This window comes from Giraffa tippelskirchi, chromosome 4 (genome assembly GCF_054371585.1).
Source record: "Giraffa tippelskirchi isolate mGirTip1 chromosome 4, T2T-mGirTip1v1.2.pri, whole genome shotgun sequence".
Taxonomy (NCBI): domain Eukaryota; kingdom Metazoa; phylum Chordata; class Mammalia; order Artiodactyla; family Giraffidae; genus Giraffa; species Giraffa tippelskirchi.
In genome coordinates this window covers 10,700,248-10,722,638 of record NC_137278.1, presented here as the reverse complement: position 1 = coordinate 10,722,638, position 22,391 = coordinate 10,700,248, and the positions used below count along the sequence as shown (strand labels likewise).

The 22,391-nt window shown below is 43.2% G+C and overlaps 1 protein-coding gene across 4 annotated transcripts; it reads left to right on the top strand.

Moving 5' to 3' along the window:
• Positions 1-744: 744 nt before the first annotated feature.
• Positions 745-22,279, top strand: RABEPK (Rab9 effector protein with kelch motifs). Of its 4 annotated transcripts, XM_081588586.1 has the most exons (8): positions 745-819; positions 2,022-2,080; positions 4,511-4,668; positions 12,008-12,160; positions 15,891-16,052; positions 19,189-19,338; positions 21,543-21,692; positions 21,965-22,279. In XM_081588586.1, the coding sequence occupies exons 1-8, from the start codon at positions 790-792 to the stop codon at positions 22,255-22,257; spliced, it is 1,155 nt and encodes a 384-aa protein (XP_081444712.1). In that variant the 5' UTR covers positions 745-789; the 3' UTR covers positions 22,258-22,279. The 4 variants fall into 4 exon arrangements, with proteins under 4 accessions (XP_081444712.1, XP_081444714.1, XP_081444713.1 ...); XM_081588588.1 differs by lacking the exon at positions 12,008-12,160; XM_081588587.1 differs by lacking the exons at positions 745-819; positions 2,022-2,080; positions 4,511-4,668 and adding exons at positions 10,234-10,455; positions 10,948-11,207.
• Positions 22,280-22,391: the final 112 nt, after the last annotated feature.

Below are 22,391 nucleotides of genomic sequence, written 5' to 3'. Positions count from 1 at the left end.
CTGCAGCAAGCCAAGCTTCTCTGTCCATCACCAACTCCCGGAGCTTCTTCAAACTTATGTCCTTTGAGTCAATGATGCCATCCAACCATCTTATCCTCTGTCTGTCCCCTTCTCCTCCTTGCCCTCAATCTTTCCCAGAATCACGGTCTTTTCCAATGAGTAGGGTCTTTTCCAATGAGTTGGTTCTTCGCATCAGGTGTCCCAAGTATTCCAGCTTCAACTTCGGCATCGGTCCTTCCAATGAATATTCAGGCTTGATTTCCTTTAGGATTGACTGGTTTTATCTCCTAGAAGGTTCAGCATGGTGCCTGCCGTAGTTACAAATGCTAATTGTGGAATGAGTCAGCTTTTTAAGGCGCCAAAGCTTGAACTGGCCTAAAGATTGCGAAGAAAAATTTACACCCAGGAAAGCACCCTCAACTCTCCCTTTCAGAAACCATTTCTAACAACCGCTGGAAATGAAAATATCCTAGCTCCTTTAAGATAGCCCACGGGGATTTGGGTTACCTAAACAGATGCCCAATCCCTGGCGGTTCGCTTGGAAGGCGTTTCCAAGTAGCCCTTATTTACTCCGCCGGGGAGGCAGGGCCCGCAGGAAGACCTGGCCAGTTCAGCTCTGGAGAAATACACAAGCAGGTCTTCACCTGGGACACCAGGACCGCTCCTGCTCCCTTCCAAGGGCGCGCCCTGGGGTCCCAACCCTCGCGGCTGGGAGCGGTTGGCCGCTGCGCTCTTCCGGGGTCTGGAGGAGGGGCGAGGGTCTAAGACCCGCCCCACTGGGGCGGAGCCATGGCCCGGGACTGGCCTAAACCGCCGCAGGTAATGCAGCCCGGAGCTGGGTCGGGGTGCTCCGGGACCCCTGTTAGAAGCGATCTCGGGCGGGGGCGGCTGCATCTATTAGGGGAATGGAGCTAGGCTGGGTAGAAAGCGCCGGGTAGACCTCCTCAGGCTGCGGCCCAGCCACACTGACGGACAGGAACCAGCCGGTTCTCTCCTGACCCTGTCTCCTATCGCTTATCGCTGCCACGCGGGGATGGGACTGGGGGATGGGACTGGCAGGGGCTACTGCGGGAGGTCCCGGGCCAGGTGAAGTTTACCCCACTGAACTTTGGGCTTTGAGAACAGCAGTTAGTGGCTTAGGCTGAAGGTTGGATTTATCCATTCACCTCCCGAAATTGTTATCTGTTTTCTTTCATGATTCACTCATCCCTCACTTCTGCTCTATACCAGGCCCACTAGTTGGTTCTCTGAATGCATCGGAGAGGCCCAGCTCCCTTGGAATTTAGTCTAGAATCTAGTCTAGAGACTTTTAAATACATAATTACATTCAGGGTGATCCTGCAATTGCTAGAGCTTAATGGATATCTTCGGATGGAGAATAACTTGTGAATGTAAGAGAAAAGCAACAAATAAGGGAAAGTTTCACTAAGGATGGAACAGTTGAACTGGACTTTGGAGATTAACTAGGAGTTTGTTAGTTGACCAGAAGGGAAGGGACATTTCAGGTAAAGGAAGCAGCATAAGATGCAAGTTATGAAAGGGCTTCACGTTTCAGAGGAGCAAATGTAGTAAGAACAGCTCAATATAGCAAGAAATTGTAGAGTTGAGTTCCTGAAAAGAAGGTTGAGACCAGAAGGCTCTGAATGTCATGCTGGGGCCAAGAGTTATCCTAGAGTTTGGTTATTTCTCAGCTTTTTAAGGTGTTTTATCTTTTGATAAATATAAATACCTTATGACCTCCAAAATTATTTGGATATATGCCCTTTCCCCATGAAAACCACAGACACAGAAAACTTGAAGCAAAAAAAAAATTCTGTAATTGTATTAAGAAAGTTGTGTTATTGTTGCCTCCCAAATGTAAATTTATATCAAAACGTTGGTAGTGTTTATTCAGATCAGGCCCTAGAAATGGGTACATCAACAGGAAATGTTTTAAAATGGGAAGTAATCTGACTTGCTGTGTGTGTTAGGTAGAAGATAATCATCAATGTCTAAAGAGTGCCTTTCTGTCTTATGCTTAGGACATCATGAAGCAGCTGCCAATCTTGGAACCTGGAGACAAGCCCAGGAAAGAAACATGGTCTGTAAGGAAGGATTCAGACAGAGAAACACATGAGTTTTTGTTTCATTTATAAGTAGTTTACTAACATATTTGATCATCTATGAAAAAGGGTAGAGATGAAACTGTCTGCAGTTTCTGGTAATTAGACTCAAACTGTCTGAGAAGGTCTTCAGAGGAAAGGTAGTGGGGCAATAATTATCACAGAGCAGATGTTGATTTTATTAGAATGCATTTACCAAGACGAGTAAGACACCGGCCATCTGGCATCCTCAGCTCCAGCACTGTGTCTCCCCCCAAGCTGTGACTCATTTTTTAAGGTTTTCAGGGAATTAGATTAAACTGGCTTCACTGTTTCTTGAGCACTTGTTCAACCCACCCTCCATTCAACAGCTAACACTGGCCTGACAGGGGCAGTTACAGTGTAGGTGCTGAAGGTACAAAGGTGAATCGTCTCAGTGTAGTGGGGGCTGCAGACTAAGCTGGTGATGGTGATGAAAAGTGATCAGTGCTGAAACAAGGCTCACAGAGGGCTATAGAGAGGAGGCAGTGCTTCTGCAGGACCTTGGAGGAGAGCCTTTGATCTGCCTTCTCTGTGTCCACTCTTGCTCTTTATCCATCATAAATCTGATCTTGGCATTCTCTGGATTAAAAGCCTTTTGTTCCTCTGTGCTGGTCTTAGGATAGAAACCAGAGTCCTTAAAATGACCCACTGGGCCCTGCATAATCTGTCCCTACCTATCTTTCCAACTTTACGACCCCCTACTCACACTTTGTTCTGTCTCTTCCTTTAACGTGGTTTTTTACTGTCCCACTGAGGAACTGTACAGGGTGGTCCCTCTACCTGGATCATCCTTTCCGCCCATCTTTTGTCCCTTTATTTGCCCAGCTATTAATAACTTCTACTCATACTTCAGATCTCAGTTAAAATGGGGCTTCTTCAGGAAGTCTTCTGTGACTACCCCTGTTCCCACCCAACTCTCCTTACAGGGTAGGGACCCCCTGTGATATGTTCTCATACTGTATATCCAGTTATCCTTTATAGCACAGTTGAAATGAAGTGGTTATTTGTGAAATTATCTGTTTAGTGTTTTTCTTCCCAACTAGTCTGGCAGGGCTATGAAGGCAGGGACTTCTTTTGTTTTATTCACTATGTAGCTGGAGGGCTGTGTGCCCTTGAGTAAGTTATTTAACCTTTCTAAGCCTCAGGTCCACAGTTGTAAAACTCAGATGATAACAGTACTGTCCTCAAAGGGGTTTTGTGCAAGTTGAGTGAAACCAGGGTTGTAGTGAAGTCAGCAGTAGGCATGGTACATGGTTAGCAGTCATTCAGGCAGTAATGCGATACGTGAATCTGGACATCAAAAGAGAGATCTGGAAAAGAAACAGATTTTGAAATCACTGATGAACATGTATTTGGGTGGTAATTGAAGCCATCAGTGCATATAAAATTGATCAGATAAGCAAACCTAGACTAAGATGAAGAGAATCCATGGGGGTTGGAAGGAAGCTGGAGGGAAAGGAGTCAGAGAAGGAAACAGAAAATGCAGCCAGACGGGTGGATAGAGAACCAAAAGAAACGACTGTGGGGAAGCCAGGTCAGGAGAAAGGTACGAGAAGGAGGGAAGAGCCACGAGTCCCAAATGCCAGAAACACAGCTACAGAATTTTCTTTTCCAACCAGAAAGGTTGAAGTGTGCTTTCTCGGTCAGCATTCAGAATAACTTTACAGAGCAGAATGAATGGATCCTGTATTTGATTTTTCAAAGAGCTAGCTTTGGCTTCCATCAGATCAAGCTTGATGAGTAATCGGAAAAGCTCTTAAAAATCAGTGAAGGATGGAGAATATTACTTGGCAGAAGGAAGCATCACTGGCTAGTGGTGGGAGCTTTGCTGCTGTTGGTGCTCACATGATTATACATAAAGCTCTGGCCATCATTTACTGAGTCCTTCCTTGCTGTGTAACAAGAGTGCATCTCATTCTTCACAGGTATAATTATTGCCGTCTTCATTTTACAAATGAGGAAACTAAGGTTCAGAAAGATAAAGTGACTTCTAAAAGGGCATACCTGGAGAAAGCACGTGAACTGGGATTTGAACTAGGTCTGTCTGAAATTGGCAAGCCACGCTCATAAGTACCGTCTTGTGCCAGGACATACCACTGAACATTTCTGTGTATCAGTTTCCACCTCTACCACATGGGGACAATTACTAGTCCAGGGCATCCCCAGTAGGTTAATGCGACATGAAAGGAGGGACAAAATTAAAAAGTCAAAGGTTATGTGGGAAGAGAAGGTACTGTTATTAATCAGAAAAAGGCTGCTTTGCTGGGTATTATTTTAAAAGTCTGTGTATAAGACCCTTCTCTCTGGTGACCGTGAGGAGGGCAAAGAATACACTGCTGCACTTAATTCTCTGCTCAGGCCTCCTGAATGTATCTTCCCTTTGGCAGGTACACCCTGGCCCCGGTTGGAGACAGCCCCTGTGCACGGGTTGGTCACAGCTGCTCATACTTACCCCCTGTTGGTAATGCCGAGAGAGGGAAGGTCTTCATTGTTGGGGGAGCAGATCCAAACAGAAGCTTCTCAGATGTGCACACCATAGATCTGGGTAAGACCAGCAGTGGAGGGGACTTCCCTGGTGGTCCACTGGTTGGGACTCTCAAGTTTCCACTGCAGGGAATGTGTATTTGATCACTGGTTGGGGAACAAGGGTATCTCGCCATGGTTTACAAAAAGAAAGACCAGAAGTTGCAGAACGTGTGCCCTTTGGCCAGAGAGCAGGGCTTTGTGCTTCTGGCCGTGACCATTCCTAAGAATATTAGTTCAAACATGTACATTACCATATATAAAATAGGTAACCGGTGGGAAGTTGCTGTGTGTGAGCTCCCGGAGCTTACTCAAACTCACGTCTGTCAAGTTGGTGATGCCATCCAACCATCTCATCCTCTGTCGTCCCCTTCTCCTCCCGCCTTCAATCTTTCCCAGCATCAGGGTCTTTTCAAATGAGTCAGTTCTTTGCATCAGGTGGCCAAAGTATTGGAGCTTCAGCTTCAGAATCAGTCCTTCCAATGAATATTCAGGACTGATTTCCTTTAGGATTGACTGGTTTGATCTTGAAGTTCAAGGGACTCTCAAGAGTCTTCTCCAGCACCACAGTTCAAAAGCATCAATTCTTCAGCGCTCAGCTTTCTTTATAGTCCAACTCTGACATCCATACATGACTACTGGAAAAATCATAGCTTTGACTAGATGGACCTTTGTTGGCAAACTAATGTCTCTGCGTTTTAGTATGCTGCCTAGGTTGGTCATAGCTTTTCTTCCAAGGTGCAAACATCTTTTAATTTCATGGCTGCAGTCACCATCTGTAGTAATTTTGGAGCCCCCAAAAATAAAGTCTCTCACTGTTTCCATTGTTGCCCCATCTATTTGCCATGAAGTGATGGGACCAGATGCCATGATCTTCATTTTTTGAATGTTGAGTTTTAAGCTAGCTTCTTGACTCTCCTCTTTCACTCTCATTAAGAGGCTCTTTAGTTCTTCTTTGCTTTCTGGCATAAGGGTGGTGTCATCTGAGTATCTGAGGTTATTGATATTCCTGGCAGTCTTGAATCCAGCTTGTGCTTCATCCAGCCAAGCATTTTGTGTGATGTACTCTGCAAGTAAGTTAAATAAGCAGGGTGACAATATACAGCCTTGACGTACTCTTTCCCGATTTGAAACCAGTCTGTTATTCCATGTCCAGTTCTAAGTGTTCCTTCTTGACCTGCATACAGATTTCTCAAGAGGCAGGTCAGGTGATCTGGTATTCCCATCTCTTTCAGAATTTTCCACAGTTTGCTGTGATGCACACAGTCAAAGGCTTTGGCATAATCAATAAAACTGCTACTACTACTACTACTAAGTCGCTTCAGTCGTGTCCGACTCTGTGCGACCCCATAGACAGCAGCCCACCAGGCTCTGCCATCCCTGGGATTCTCCAGGCAAGAACACTGGAGTGGGTTGCCATTTCCTTCTCCAATGCGTGAAGTGAATGTAGTAGATGTTTTTCTGGAAATCTCTTGCTTTTTCGATGATCCAACGGATGTTGGCAATTTGATCTCTGGTTCCTCTGCCTTTTCTGAAATCCAGCTTGAACATCTGGAAGTTCAGGGTTCACATACTGTTGAAGCCTGGCTTGGAGAATTTTGAGCATTACTTTACTAGCGTGTGAGATGACTGCAGTTGTGCGGTAGTTTGAACATTCTTTGACATTGCCTTTTTTTGGAATTGGAATGAAAACTGACCTTTTCCAGTCCTGTGGCCACTGCTGAATTTCCAAATTTATTGGCATGTTGAGTGCATCACTTTAACAGCATCATCTTTTAGGATTTGAAATAGCTCCACTGGAATTCTATCACTTCCACTAGCTTTGTTCATAGGGATGCTTCCTAAGACCCACTTGACTTCGCATTCCAGGATGTCGGGCTCTAGATGAGTGATCACACCATTGTGGTTGTCTGGGTCATGAAGATCTTTTTTTTTTTTTTTTAATAAATTTATTTATTTTAGTTGGGGGCTAATTATATGAAGATCTTTTTTGTATAGTTCTTCTGTATATTGTTGCCACCTCTTCTTAATATCTTCTGCTTCTGTTAGGTCCCTACCATTTCTGTCCTTTATTGTGCCCATCTTTGCATGAAATATGTCCTTGGTATCTCTAGTTTTCTTGAAAAGATCTCTAGTCTTTCTCATTCTGTTGTTTTCCTCTATTTCTTTGCATTGATCACTGAGGAAGGCTTTCTTATCTCTCCTCAATATTCTTTGGAACTCTGCAATCAGATGAGTGTATCTTTCCTTTTCTCCTTTGCCTTTAACTTCTGTTCTTTTCTCAGCTATTTGTAAGGCCTCCTTAGGCAACCATTTTACCTTTTTGCATTTCTTTTTCTTGGGGATGGTCTTGATCACTGCCTCCTGTACAATGTCATCAACCTCCGTCCATAGTTCTTCAGGCACTCTGTCTATCAGATCTAATCTCTTGAATCTATTTGTCACTTCCACTGTATAATTGTAAGGGGTTTGATTTAGGTCGTACCTGAATGGTCTAGTGCTTTTCCCTACTTTCTTCAATTTAAGTCTGAATTTGGCAATAAGGAGTTCATGATCTGAGCCACAGTCAGCTCCCCATCTTGTTTTTGCTAACTGTAGAGAGCTTCTCCATCTTTGGCTGCAAAGAATATAATCAATCTGATTTCGGTATTGACCATCTGGTGACATCCCTGTGTAGAGTCTTCTCTTGTGGTGTTGGAAGAGGATGTTTACTATGACCAGTGCGTTCTCTTGGCAGAACTCTGTTAGCCTTTGCCCTGCTTCAGTTTGTACTCCAAGGCCAAATTTGCCTGTTACTCTACTTATCTCTTGACTTCCTACTTTTGCATTCCAGTCCTCTATAATGAAAAGGACATCTCTTTTGGGTGTTAGTTCTAGAAGGTCTTGTAGGTCTTCATAAAACCATTCAACTTCAGCTTCTTCAGCATTACTGGTCAGGGCATAGACTTGGATTACTGTGATATTGAATGGTTTGCCTTGAAAACGAACAGAGATGATTGTGTTGTTTTTGAGATTGCATCCAAGTACTGCATTTCGGACTCTTTCGTTGACTATGATGGCTACTCCATTTCTTCTAAGGGATTCTTGCCCACAGTAGTAGATACAATGGTCACCTGAGTTTAATTCACCCATTCCGGTCCATGTTAGTTCACTGAACATCACTGAGAAGTCCCTAAAGTCTCAACAGACTCCAGACTCTAGGAGACACTGATTCCTTCACCTCTTATATCCACATCACCAAATCCTAAATATCTCTATTTTCATCCATGTCTTTCCATTTGCATTGCTACTACTGTGGTCCAAGCCTCAGTATCTCTCAGCTACACTCTTACAACAACCTTTTTACTGATCTGCCTGCTTCCATACTTACCCCCTGTACAGTGCATTTTCGATACTCAGGTGAGTATTTTATAAAATATAAGTCTGATATGTCACTCCCCAGTTTCAAGCCTTCCTCAACTTCATCTCTTGGCTCTCTGAAATCCACATTTGCTGCACTGAATATCCTTCAGTTCCTGGAACTCTTTTGGTCTCCAAGCCTTTGCATATATTGTTGCATCTGCTTGGAAGACTTTTCCTTTTCCTTGTCATCTGACTACTCTCCATCTTTCAGACCCCAGGTTAAATGTTACTTCCAGGGACTTCCCTGGCGGTTAAGACTCTGCTCTCCTAATGCAGGGGGCATGGATTTGATCCCTGGTCAGGGAACTAAGATCCCACATGCCAGCGTGGAATAGCCAAAGTACATAAATAAGCAAAAATGAATAAAAGAAAAGTCACTTCATCAGGAAGCTTGCCCTGGCACATCTGGACTAGTTTAGGTACTGCCACTGAAAAGGGGCGACTCTTCTGTTTTTCTTCTCTACTCCTGTGCCTCCTCTTGACACATCTTCAGTACTTCCCTTCTGACTGACAAATGTGTGGGGATTTTTTCCCCACAGCAGATAATTCTGCAACACCAGCTGGATGTCCTACGACTCAGCTCTGTTCTACCTGGAGTTAGACTCCAAGCCCACAAGTGAAGGGCTCAGACCCACGAGACTCTCCCTGCTCCCCTTCAGATGCCAGTCACAAGGCCACCAGTGGTTCTGACCAACCCCTTTAAATGGGAGGGTCCCCTGACACCCTCCTCAGCTTCCATTAATTTCCAGTTAATTTCTTCAAGAGGCCACCAAGCTCAGGAAAACAGCCAGACAGAAGAGATGCTTAGAGCAAAGTATGTGGGGAAAGGCACTCCTGTGCCCCGTCCAGGTGCCCTACCTTTGCCACACTTCCATGTATTCACCAACCCGGAAACTCTCTGAACCCTGCCTTTTTTCTGGAGAGTAATTGATTACATTATGGCCATTGGTGATTGTCAACCTCCATCCCTCTCCTCTCCCCAGAGCTGGGGGTGGGGTTGTCTGGGGCTGAAAGTTCTAACCTTGTAGTCTCACGCTTTCTTCCCCTGGCATCCAGCCCCCATCTTTAGGGGCTTTCCAAAAGTCACCTTATTAACATAAACTCAGGGACTTCCCTGGTGATCCAGTGGTTAAGATCTTGTACTTCCAGCGCCGGGGAAGTGGGTTGGATCTCTGATACGGGAAATAAGATTCCGCATGCCTCATGGTGTGGCCAAAAAACCCCCATAAACTCAGCTGTGGTTAACGGGGTTTGTTATCAATAACAAAAGACACTTACCAGTCTTATTACTTATGTCATCACAAGGGTTTTCAGAGCTCTTTGCCTAGAACAGATGAAGGCCAAATATATATTTCCTAACATAAATGACAATGACACAATCACTCTCTTTGTTTCCATAGCATCCTGTACTTTCCCATCTTCATCCGTCTTCACAACCCTGTTGACAAGGGATTGTTTTCTTGTTTATCTTTCCTACCAAAGTATAAGCTCCTTGGAAACAGGGAACATGGTTATAAATATATTTTTTTTCCTTTTTTTGCTGTACCATGCAGCTTATTGAACCTGGCTCACAGCAGTGAAAGCATCGAGTCCTAACCTCTAGGCCATTAGAGAACTCTCAACATGGTTATACTACTTCTCATTGTATCCCCAGCCATTATCATAGCACCTGGCACAGAGTAGGTGCTTTATAAGTATTTGAATGAATGAATGAACTAACAAGTGACGACTGTGTACTACACAGTGGCAAAAGAAAACTGGTGTGTTGTTGTTCAGTTGCTAAGTTGTGTCCAACTCTTTGTGACCCCATGGACTGCAGCACACCAGGCTTCCCTGTCCTTCACTATCTCCCAAACTTTGTTCAGTCTCATGTCTGTTGAGTTGATGCCATCCAACCATCTCATCCTTTGTTGCCTCCTTCTCTTCCTGCCGTTAGTCTTTCCCAGCTTCAGGGTCTTTTCCATTGAGTCAGCTCTTTGCATCAGGTGGCCAAAGTACTGGAGCTTCAGCTTCAGCATCAGTCCTTCCAATGAATATTCAGGGTTGATTTCCTTTAGGATTGACTGGTTTGATCTCCTTGCTATCCAAGGGACTCTCAAGAGTCTTCTCTAGAATCACAATTCAAAAACATGGTAACGTGTTTTATTAGGTTCATGTAACATGGCTGTTATTGTTTTCATTTTAGCTGTGTACCAACCACATGTGTAGGAGTCTACTTGTAAAACTTGAAGTTGTTTGGCCTCTGTTGTAGTCTTGGAAGATCTGACATCAGTAGACCTGGATGTCTGCGTGGTGACAATTTTTTGCAACTGACCTGCCACCTATCAGTGGGGCTATCATTCTCCCCAATGTCCTCCAATCCTCTGTAGGCATTTGAATTTCTACACCCTGTACTAGGATTTCAAAGGTAAATTAAATCTCTTTCATCTGTCAAGAAGTTTACCATCTAGTACAGTTACAATTCTGTTGTGACTTGTTACTACCTTTGTGACTCTGGCTAAATCACCTAAACCATTTGGGGTTCAGTGTCCCATAATAACTTGCTTCACTTGGCACTTGTAATGATCTAACAAGACAATGCCTGTGAAGGCCCTAAGTGAGTGGTTTACTAATTAAAATCACTAAGAAGTTAGGTATTAATAGTCTGTGAAATTGTTTTAGCCAGAAGTCCTTTCAGTTCAGTTCAGTCACTCAGTCGTGTCCGATTCTTTGTGACCCCATGAGCTGCAGCACGCCAGGTCTCCCTGTCCAACACCAACTCCCGGAGCCTACCCAAACTCATGCCCATTGAGTCGGTGATGCCATCCAACCATCTCATCCTCTGTCGTCCCCTTCTCCTCCTGCTCTCATTGTTTCCCAGCATCAGGGTCTTTTCAAATGAGTCTGTTCTTCGCATCAGGTGGCCAAAGTATTGGAGTTTCAGCTACAACATCAGACCCTCCAGTGAACACCCAGGACTGATCTCCTTTAGGATGGACTGGTTGGATCTCCTTGCAGTCCAAGGGAGTCTCAAGAGTCTTCTCCAGCACCACAGTTCAAAAACATCAATTCTTCGGCGCTCAGCTTTCTTTATAGTCCAACTCTCACATCCATACATGACCACTGGAAAAACCATAGCCTTGACTAGACGGACCTTTACTAGAAGTCCTTTACCTAGAGGTAATAGAAACTCTCTTCACCAACCAAAAAAATTAAAAACCCGAGAGAGAGAGAGAATCCATGGGCAGGGAATTTGGCCTAGTCTCAGAAGAGAGTGGAGGCAGGACTTAAGAAAGCTGTCAAAAACTGCCTGTTTTCTCCCTTAGTCTCTGCAGGGAGATGGGGGAAATAAGTTTTTTTTTTTTCAATTTGACTGAACCGGGTCTTCGTTGCAGCATGCAAACTCTCAGCTGTGGCATATGGGATCTAGTTCCCCAACCGGGGATCGAACCCAGGCCTCCTGCATTGGGAGCTCAGAGTCCAGTCATTGGACACCAGAGGAGGCTCTGGGGGGATCTGCTCCTTTGTGTAGATGTTTCACTCTGCTCTTCCCCACACTGTGGCTTTCTCTGATTCTCCACATGTGGTAGAAGCTGGGCACCCAAACCCAGAAATCTATTTGAGTTCCAGATTCTTGGGGAAGAGGCTCTGATGGGCTCATTTTGGGTCTGATGACTACCTTTGACCCTATCAGCTAAAGCTAGGAAGTCAAGGTGTAGTGCAACCAAGTCTCCTGGGATCTATCCCTGGGACGGGGAGATGGGGCAGGTCCCATAGAAGAGGGTTTATGGACAGGCCGACAGCCCCCAAAGTGTCTGATGTAAAATGTTCTGGAGGTTGACCATATTCCCTTGAAGTGATCTGCTGGTTGTTCACTGATACTTTTAACCCCTTTTTCCTTTTTCACCCTCCCCCAAGTTTGTCAACCACTGTAAACCACTGGCAGCCCCAATCTAGGAACTGGGTGAAATGTTTTCTAGGAACACACCAGTGGGATTTAGCTACCTCAGAGGGCCTCCTGCCCCGGTACGAGCACACCAGCTTCATTCCCTCCTGCACGCCTCACAGCATCTGGGTGTTTGGAGGGGCCGACCAGTCAGGAAATCGAAACTGCCTGCAAGTTCTGAATCCTGGTAAGTAGCCAATGGTTATTTTATTTACCAAAATGAATAAGTAAATCCAATTTCAATTCCTGTACCAAAGTCCCATTTGGATTTTACTGACTAATCCATTTAACCTTTGCTGACCTCATAGAAAAATAAACATTTTCACTTCTAACAGAATTTGAAAATCATAAATGATATTTTGTTTTCCTCCTAAGTTGCACAAATTATCAACTTCTGAAAAGTCAAAGCTGAAAGAGACTTCAGAGAACAGTTATGTCAAGTGGGCAACCTGGTCTAGCAATGGAGAGTGACTTTCCTAAAGTCATCAGGGAATCAGAGCCTTGAGCAGGCTAGAATCCAAGTCACCTCTATCAGAGGTCTCAAATGGGGGTGACTGCCCCCCAGGAGACAGTTGGCATGTGACACCTTGGGGCGGGGCATCTAATGGGTGGAGGCCAGAGATACTACCATACATCCTGTAACACAGTGGTCCCCAACCTTTTTGGCACCAGGGACTAATTTCATGGAAGACAAATTTTCCATCTACAGGGATGGGAGGGGGGTGGGGTTATTGTTTGGGGATGATTCAAACTCATTACATTTATTGTCATTTTATTTCTATTATTATTACATTGGCTTCACCTCAGATCGTCAGGCATTAGATCCTGGAGGTTGGGGACCCCTGCTATATAATGCATAGGGCAGCCTCTCACAATAAAGAATTATCTGGTCTAAAATGTCAATAGTGCCAAAGTTAAGAAACCCTGATCGAGATCCTCTTAGTATGTTTCTTTTAGCCAAAAAGTACAAAGTTCCTGACTCGTCTCACTGGCAGTTTTGTCACAGAGGAAGCAGTTTGGGGACATCACTGCTGCAAGGATGTTGCTGAACCACCCATGGGGGTGGACCTGACTTTCTGTCAGTTAGAAACAATTTTTTGTTGTTTTTCTCTTTGCAAATTTTTCAATATGCATTGAAAAATATTTAAGAAGTGTAAATAAGTGGACAAAAGCCATCCACAATCCTATGATATTAAGGCTATTAATAACAGTTCTGTGTACTTCCTTTCTGTCTTTTCTCTGCATTTTTGTAAATCTGAGATCTTTGTATTTCACCATTACACTATTGTGTCTTTTTAATTTCATAATTAGCACAGAAATGATTCCCTATCAACAAAGCTTTGCTAAAATCATTTTTAATGGCTGCATAACACTCAATTTTATGATAATACCATAATTCCTCTGGGTTTTTTTTTTAATATATAGGTTGTCTTCAGATTTTTAACATTATAAATAACAAAGTAGTGAACATCTTTGTTCAGAAGTCGTTGAATGTATTTCAAATTATTGCCTTAGAATTCATGCCCAGAAATAAAAGAACTAGATAAAATCCTGGACTTTAAGACTTTTTTTTTTTTTTTTGACTTTAAGGCTTTTAGTACATGCTATCAAATTGTTCTCCAGGAAGACTTTTTTTTAATTTTCTTTTTTGGCCACTTTGCACAGTTTGTGCAATCTCAGTTCCCTGACCCAGGATTGAACCCAGGCTCAGAGAGTGAAAGCCCAGAATCCTAACCACTAGGCCACTAGGGAACTCCATCTCCAGAAAGATTTTTTCAACTTATCCTCTCTCCAATTGTGTTTAATAGTTCTTGTTTCACTCCTGACCGGCACTGAATTTATCATTTTTAAGCACTGCTAATTTGATGGGCAAAAGTAAAAAAATAAAACGATTGTATCTAATTGTTTAAATATGCAGTTTGTTCATTACCAGTAACCTGGACATTTTTCATTGAATAGTCAGCTCTTGCCTGGTTACCTCTATCAACGATAGGTTTATTTGTACAACAGCTGATTTTCTTTGTCATTCTAAGACAGTAATAATTTCTATCTTGTTAGGTTTGGCAAGAATTAACTCAAGTCTGGCTCATGGTTAACATTCAATAATTGTTGCGGTTAATGTAGCTATGGTTTGATAGATGGAAATCAGTTCCAGAACTCGGGCTTCTCAATTTTTCAGTGATGTTATCTATTTTAAATAAAATACAGTAAGAATTTGGAAAGCTTCTGTCAAAGAAATTGACTTTCCACCAGATCCTTTTCTCTCCTAGAAAGTTTAGTTTGACACCATGACCAAAAAATATGAATAATGTAAGTGAATCATTAATTTCTTGTGTTACTAAGGCAAGTTCCTCTTAGGACTCCTTTCTGATTATTTGTGCTAGCATTTGACTTGGCAGCCACACAATCTCAATTTTATGACAGTACCATAATTCCTCTGTTTTGTCTTTTTTTTTTTTTTTACTCTGAAGGTTGTGCGCTTTCTAACTCCCCCTGAGATCTAAAAGCTCACCAAGATCTGTAGCTATAGAGGCAATTACATTATGCTTTGTTATTTTAGTTCTTTGTTTTTGTTGTTTGATTTTTTTGGCTATGAAGTTTGTGGGATATTAGTTCACCAACCAGGGATCGAACCCAAGACACCTGCAGTGGAAGCCAGGAGTCTTAACCACTGGACTGTCAGGGAAGTCCCCATTATCCTTTGGATTTAGGCTGAGACTTGTCTGTTCTCCGGTTTCATGTTTTGACTCCCACACATACTACAAATGCCTTGTGCACCACTTGGTATATTGAATGAAGACCTTTACACAAGACACAGAATTTCCCAGTCAAGAAATAATTCCTGGGAATTCCCTGATGGTCCAGTGGCTAAGACTTGGAGTTTTCACTGCCGTGTGCTCGGGTTTAATCCCTGGTCGGGGAACTAAAATCCCACAAGCCATGCAGCATGGCAGAAAGGAAGGAAGGAAGGAAGAAGTAGTGGAATGACTATAGGAGTTTTGACAGATCTGTGTTCAGAGCCCTGCCCTACTACTCACCAACACTGTGACCTGGGGGAAAGGATTTAAACTTTCTGAGCTTCAGTTCCCTCATCTGCCAAGTGGGGATACTTTCCACCTGCTACCAGGATTGCCTGAGGATAATGGTGGGGTGCTCAGGGCAATGATTCTGCCCACGGAAGGTGCTCAGTTACTGCTTGTGTTTCTGTGAAATGTGTGCTTCCTTTTGAAAAAAAATGAGCTTCTGTTCACCCACCCAGGCGATAGAACTTCATTCTCAAGTCAGAAGAGTGGAATATACAAAAATCTTGATGTTGAAATGGAATTTGAATCCAAACTCAGCCATTTACTGGTCTGTCATCTTAAATAAGTGACTTAATCTATCTCTGCTTCAATTCCTTATCTGTAAAACGGGGGAAGAAATATTTATTTGGCACATAGTGTTTAGTAGGGACAATTACTACTACTACTACTATTACTACTACTACTACTACTAAGACTGTAACATATTGTCCACTTATTTTTAATGGCCACATATCCTGAGAAACTTGGCATATCTGGTTTCTTGCATCCAGTGGGAATGAGTCTGCTCAATGTTGGGCTCCTCTGGGTGGGCACAGGGCAGAATAGTCAGCAAAGGGGAATAGAGTGCAGAAAGCATGTTTAAGGCCTCCAAAAACAAATTGTTCTTCTTAATTGTACCTGTGGCTTTTCATTCATGGGAATTTGGATCTATCTGGACACCTTCTGAGTATTGCTCCTTATCCCTCCTTGAATTTGGTGGTAGCAGATCCCTGCCTAGATCTACCCTGTCCCTCTTGGGGATTGGGGTTTGCCAAGTGACCCTGCCCTGCCCCAGAGTCAATGTCTGAGGCCCCCAGCCTTGGGATTTAGATGCCTACCTTCTCTCTGGACCAGATACCAGGACTTGGACCACCCCGGAGGTGACTGGCCCTCCGCCATCCCCAAGAACATTCCACACGTCATCGGCAGCCATTGGAGACCAGCTGTATGTCTTCGGGGGCGGAGAGAGAGGTGCCCAGCCTGTGCGGGATGTGCGGCTTCACGTGTTTGATGCAAGTATGGATGGGGTGGGAGATCCCTGGGGCCACCACTTACCGGGTCGGGGCTGCCCTGGCCTGCAGCTTACCTGATGCAGGAAACAGATTAGAAAATGACAGCCTGGCTGTGGGTCTCGATTCTAGACTTCTTCAGTATATCTCTTAGCTGATATCTTCTACCCATAGCAAGAATTGCATTTAAAGAGGAATAACCGATCAATTTAAAAAATGTAGGTAGACAGTATAGTTTATCAAGCAAAAAAGAAAAAAGTTTCCCCCTAGGCCTTTCCTTCCCACTGCCCAGACAGAGATAAATACTGTTAGCTATTCCTAATAGTCTAACTTCCAGATTTTTCTGTGCATTTATAAACCATATGAACATGTATTTGTGAACACCTATGAATTTCCTGTGGATTTTGAAATTATATGAAAACTTAAAACACACACATGAAAATACTAATTATAAATACTGGTCTGCCTCTTAGTTTTGTGGGTCTAAGGGTAGATCTTGGGGGCCTCTCTGATGCCTCAATGGTAGAGAATCCACCTGCAAAGCAGGAGACTTGGGTTCAGTCCCTAGGTTGGGAAGATCCCCTGGAGGAGGAAGTGGCAGTCCACTCCAGTATTCTTGCCTGGAGAATCCCATGGACAGAGGAGTCTGGCAGGCTACAGTCCATGGGGTCACAAAGACTCGGACACAACTGAGCGACTGAACACGCATGCACACAAGAGTAGATCTTAGTTGAAAGCGTAAACTTTGAAGCCACAGGAAGTAGACTTGGAACCAGATCTGACATCTACTTTCTGTATCACTTTAGACTAATTTCTTAATCTCTCTAGGCCTTGCTAATGCTATGCTAAGTCGCTTCAGTCGTGTCCGACTCTGTGCGACCCCATGGACAGCAGCCCACCAGGCTCCTCTGTCCACGGGGTTCTCCAGGCAAGAATCCTGGAGTGGGTTGCCAAGGCCTTAGTTTGCTGTAAAATGGAGATAGTAATAGGGCCTAACACAAAGAATTGGAAAGATTAAATGAGATAATGTGATACAGTGTACAGCAGTTCTGACACATAGGAAACACCTAATGAAATGTCACTCTATTATTATTATTCCTTCATTTAATCACACATCATGGATCTCTCCTAAGCCAAAAATTTCCTTGCAAAGCATATCTTTCTGTGGGCATCCTTTATTCATTCAGTCATTTTCCTATAGATTGACTTTTTGCTGACAGTGTTACAGTGAATATATACATTAATTTATGTACATGTTACAATGTTTAGGGCTTCCCAGGTGGGGCTAATGGTAGAGAACACACCTGCCAATGCACAAGATGCAAGAGATGCAGATTCAATCTCTGGGTCAGGAGAATCCTCTAAAGGAGGGCATGGTAATCCACTCCAGTATTCACACCTGGAGAATCCCATGGACAGAGGAGCCTGGCGGGCTACTGTCTATAGGGTCACAAAGAGTCAGATATGACTGAAGTGACTTAGCACAGCACACACAACATTTAACGTGGAATAGATGCTGAGGAGTGGAATCACTGGGTCAAAATGGTATGAATATTTAATATTGTGAGACCTCTTGCCAATCTTTTGTCTAAGTAGCATTTATTTACATTTCTTTCTTTTAGTAGTGGGCATTTATGAATAATGCTTTACAAATATCATGTGACAAAAATAATTTTCCTGTGTGTTTTTGTACCTTTTTTGAGAAAAGGCAATAAGCAAAATTGTAAACTTATAAAGTTTAAGAATTAAGACATGTCACAATATGAATTTTTCCAGAAAAAATGGACTCTGATTCTTTTAAAGCAGTTTTAAAAAATATTGGCTTTGAATACATAAAACTGTAAGAGAAAAAATATATGTACATATATATGCCTATATATGTGTGTGTGTGTATATATATAATTCTATAACCTCAAAATTGTTAACATTTCAGTGCAATTATGGTCCTTTTTTAAAAAATATTAGAGATAATCCTAGATGTGCTATTTGTGTTTTGTATTTTTCACTTAAGCATTTCCCCTGTAATCACAAAGTTTTCTCAGTGTTTTTAACGAGCATTCCACTATGATTGTGGCAATAACTCGCTCATTTACGTGTTAATGGACTTAGGGGCTATTTCCAGTGCTCCCCTATTATTAATATAAACAATACTGTGGTAAACATACTTACCACTTAAGTATGCATATGCGTCAACTTTCTCAGGTTATTTCAAATTGTATTCCTTGGAACACTGAGGCTCTGTGAACAACCTTCAGGCATGTCACAAATGATAATTCAGAGATAAATTGTTTGGCAGGCTTTTGTCTAAGATAATTTTGCAGCACTCCTCTAAGACTTTTCCTGTATGTTGAAGTGATTGATTTTCCTCAATTACATACATGTACAATTTTGAAGATATGAAGGGTTATTAACAGGTAGAACACATCTGCTCTGTTAGCATAATGCTCATATTAATAACTCTCATGTTCCGAGTACTTTCTTTGTGCTGTGCTTTACACATATCATCTCATTTAATCCACACTTCAACCCTGAGAGGTAGGTATTACTGGGTACTCCCTTCCTCTTCATTTTATAGCTGCAGAAACTGAAGCTTAGAAAATTAACATGTGCAAGGCCACATAATTATTCAGTGAAATAACCCAGTTTTAACTCCAAATCCTATATTTTAATCATTATCCTATACAACCACTTCAGGAGGCCCTGCTAACTTTAAAGTAGTCAATTTTTTTCCCCCATCCTTCCAGCAAATCAATTAAGGATATTGTTTTGAAAAAGAGAATACCCTGAAGGCCTGTCCCAGAAGAAGGAAGCTCATTCTTTTTAATTTGGGGGCAGTTCTAGGTTAAAGAAACTTAAGGGAGGTATTTTTTAAATTTAAAACACAAAGTAGTTCCTTAATGCCCAGTGGAAGGGATAGGCATATTAGGTAGAATTCTCTCTAGTCCTGGACACGCACCAGCAGAGACTGTAAAGGTTGTGGATGTAAGGAGGCCTGGGTTGGGCTGGCAAGTCGCAGTGAATGACCCCCAGGCCCCTCTCTGTTCAGAGCATCTCCGCTTGCTATGAGGTGAGGCTTAGGTTATAGTCCTCACATTCTTGCTTCATACCTTTGTCACCTGATGTCATGGGATTTATTTTTCCAGACACCCTGACCTGGTCACAACCAGAGACACATGGAAAACCTCCATCCCCTCGGCATGGTCATGTGATGGTGGCGGCAGGGACAAAGCTCTTCATCCATGGAGGCTTGGAAGGGGACAATTTCTATGATGACCTCCATTGCATTGATATCAGTAAGTAGGGTAGAGGGCATGGGGGCTTGCTTTTCTGCTTAAAATTAAATAAAATACACTTTGATTGACTAAAGCCTTGCTCTCAACCAGCCAGTAGAATCTTCGCTGCTGGTGCTGCTGCTGCTAAGTCACTTCAGTCGTGTCCGACTCTGTGCGACCCCATAGATAGCAGCCCACCAGGCTCCCCTGTCCCTGGGATTCTCTAGGCAAGAACACTGGAGTGGGTTGCCATTTCCTTCTCCAATGCGTGAAAGTGAAAAGTGAAAGTGAAGATGCTCAGCCGTGTCCGACTCTTAGAGATACCGTGGACCGCAGCCTACCAGGCTCCTCCGTCCATGGGATTTTCCAGGCAAGAGTACTGGAGTGGGTTGCCATTGCCTTCTCCAGGAATCTTCGCTAGATTCTCTCAAATGTGACCTGAATAATAATGATAAGTGATAATAATAAAAGCAAGTATTTCCTAAGTGTTTGCCATGTATTGGGTTGACCAGAAAGTCCGTCCAAGTTTTTCTGTAAGATCTTGCAGAAAACCCATCATGAACTTTCTGGCTAACCCAAGACCTACCCGTTAATTCTTTCTTATCCTTCCAACAACCCTGCTCTTTCATTAAAATTCATTGTGTCTTGTGCTTCCCAAAGGACTGGATTTCTTTCAAGTTGTAGCCTTTAATTCTGTGGATAACTTTTAGAGTGTGTCTAGAGGTGGACAACCAGAACTGTTATGCTAAATTGTTAAAATGCTGAGAAAAGGAAAGTTAGGGATAAACATGAGTATTGTTTTTAAGTGTTTGAATGACCCCAAAAAAGTCCCGAGAGCCTGGACTCTTTTGGGGTCATTCTTTCAGATTCTGAGGTCCCTTAGGGCAGGGACTTTGTCTCTTTTTCCCTTAGTGTATTTCCATCATTGAGTACAGTGTCTGGCAGGTCACAGATGATAAGTGTATATCTGTTAAGAGTGGACAAATAGGGACTTCCCTGGTGGTCCAGTGGTTAAGACTTCCACTGCAGGGGGCATAGGTATGATCCCTTGCTGGAGAACTAAGATCCTGCCTGCCACACAGTGCAACCAAAAAAAAAAATGTGGACAGATAAACAAATGAACATATGCTGCATTGCTCCAGACTACAGGAATTGGAACCATGGGCAGAAGGCATGAGAACTGCTGTGCAAGTATCAGGCTACCTTGCCAAACAGTGGGTTCTCTGATTTGGTGACATTGGAGGCCAGCTGACACTGGCTGGGATTCCCACATTGGCAAAGGTATTTGGCTGGACTCGGTGATTCTCCCTTCCAACTCTGAGTTGCTGGACCCCTGCCTTGAACTGACAGATGGAAAATATCTTCACAGGAGCATTCTTTGCAGGCAGTCAAACAGGGTTTTAATGCTTATTTAAAAAAAAGAAAGTCCTTTTCTCTTGTAGGAGCAACTATTTCCTAGCTATTTTTCCTCCTATCCTACCCAGGTTGTTCTCTAAAATCTAAAATCCAGTGAGGTCCCGCCTCCTTTAAATGCTTGTCTGGAAAGTTGCAACTATCTGCAAAAATAGGTAGGAAATAGGTGCTGAGGCAGCACGTTACAGCATAGAGAACACAGATCTGGGAGTCAGACCTGAGTGCAGTTCTAGCTGTGCCACCTGCTAGCTGTGGGACTTCTTCCCCTCTCTAATCCTGTTTCTTCATCTGCAAGAAGAAAGAAAGTAGGCAGAAGTGAGTAGTAGCAATTTCATGCAGCTATGAGAATAAAGTAAGCCAGATTTTTGAAGTCTAGTCAGCACTCACAAAGTTGCAAAGTAACTGTTACTGTTTCAGACATGCATGTGTGTGCACATTCAGGCATGCTTGCACACACACACATACACACAGAACCTTACTTGCTCTTGGGCTCCTAAGGAGTTAATGGTGATGGTCACCAAAGCTTAGATCACATTCCTCAGTGTGCTCCAAAAACCACCTACATCAGAATCACCTGGGATGCTTGTTACAACTATAGATGACTGAGCCCCCTCCCTCCCTCTCTGGACTACCTAGACAGAATTTCAAGCTCCCCCAAGTAATTTTTGTGCACACCAAACCATGCTCTATTATCTCGAGAACTCTTTAGTGAGTGAAGTTCAGGGGTTGGTTTGCAAACTGCAGACGTCTGACAGGTTCAGCCTGAAACCATTGTCTAGGCCAGATTTTGCCCACTTTCCATCTCTTGGCAGGTGACATGAAGTGGCAGAAGCTAAGGCCCACTGGTGCAGCTCCCACAGGCTGTGCTGCCCACTCAGCTGTGGCTGTGGGGAAACACCTGTATGTCTTTGGAGGAATGACTTCCACTGGAGCCCTGAATACAATGTACCAGTATCACATAGGTGAGCAGATGTTCACTGTGGGTCTTTAAATAAGTATCACCCTTCTTTGACAACGATCACAATACTTCGGTCTTTCATTTTGGCCACTCCACATCTAAGGCCGAAGGAATAAAAACCAGACTTTCAGGGAATGACATCATCAAAGTAGTAAGAGTACCATTAGGGTTTGCCCCACCCTTTTCCTGTTTCTTTTAGGGCTCAGGTGATATAGCACATCATTGAGCATTTTTGGAAATTTTTTAACATACTTTTTTCCCCCCCCCAAAAAATAGAAAAGCAGCATTGGACCTTGCTTAAATTTGATAATTCTCTACCCGCTGGACGGTTGGACCATTCCATGTGTATCATTCCGTGGCCGGGGACGTGTACTTCTGAGAAAGAAGATTCAAATTCTGCCCCTCTAAACTGTGATGCTGAGAAAGGGGATTCCACTGAGAAAGGAGTGACTCAAGGTGGTGACTCACATGAAGAAAATCAGGCTGACACACTGCTCTGTTTTGTGTTCGGTGGAATGAATACAGAAGGGGAAATTTATGATGATTGTATCGTGACTACAGTTGATTAATAAAACCCATGTTTTTACTGCTTTTAAATGTCAATTACTTTCAGAGAAGTTCAGTGAAACCGGAATTGTTTTCATACCTCCAAAACTGTCCGCACTATGTACGTGTCCCTTTGGCTCTTACCTACTGCAGTAGG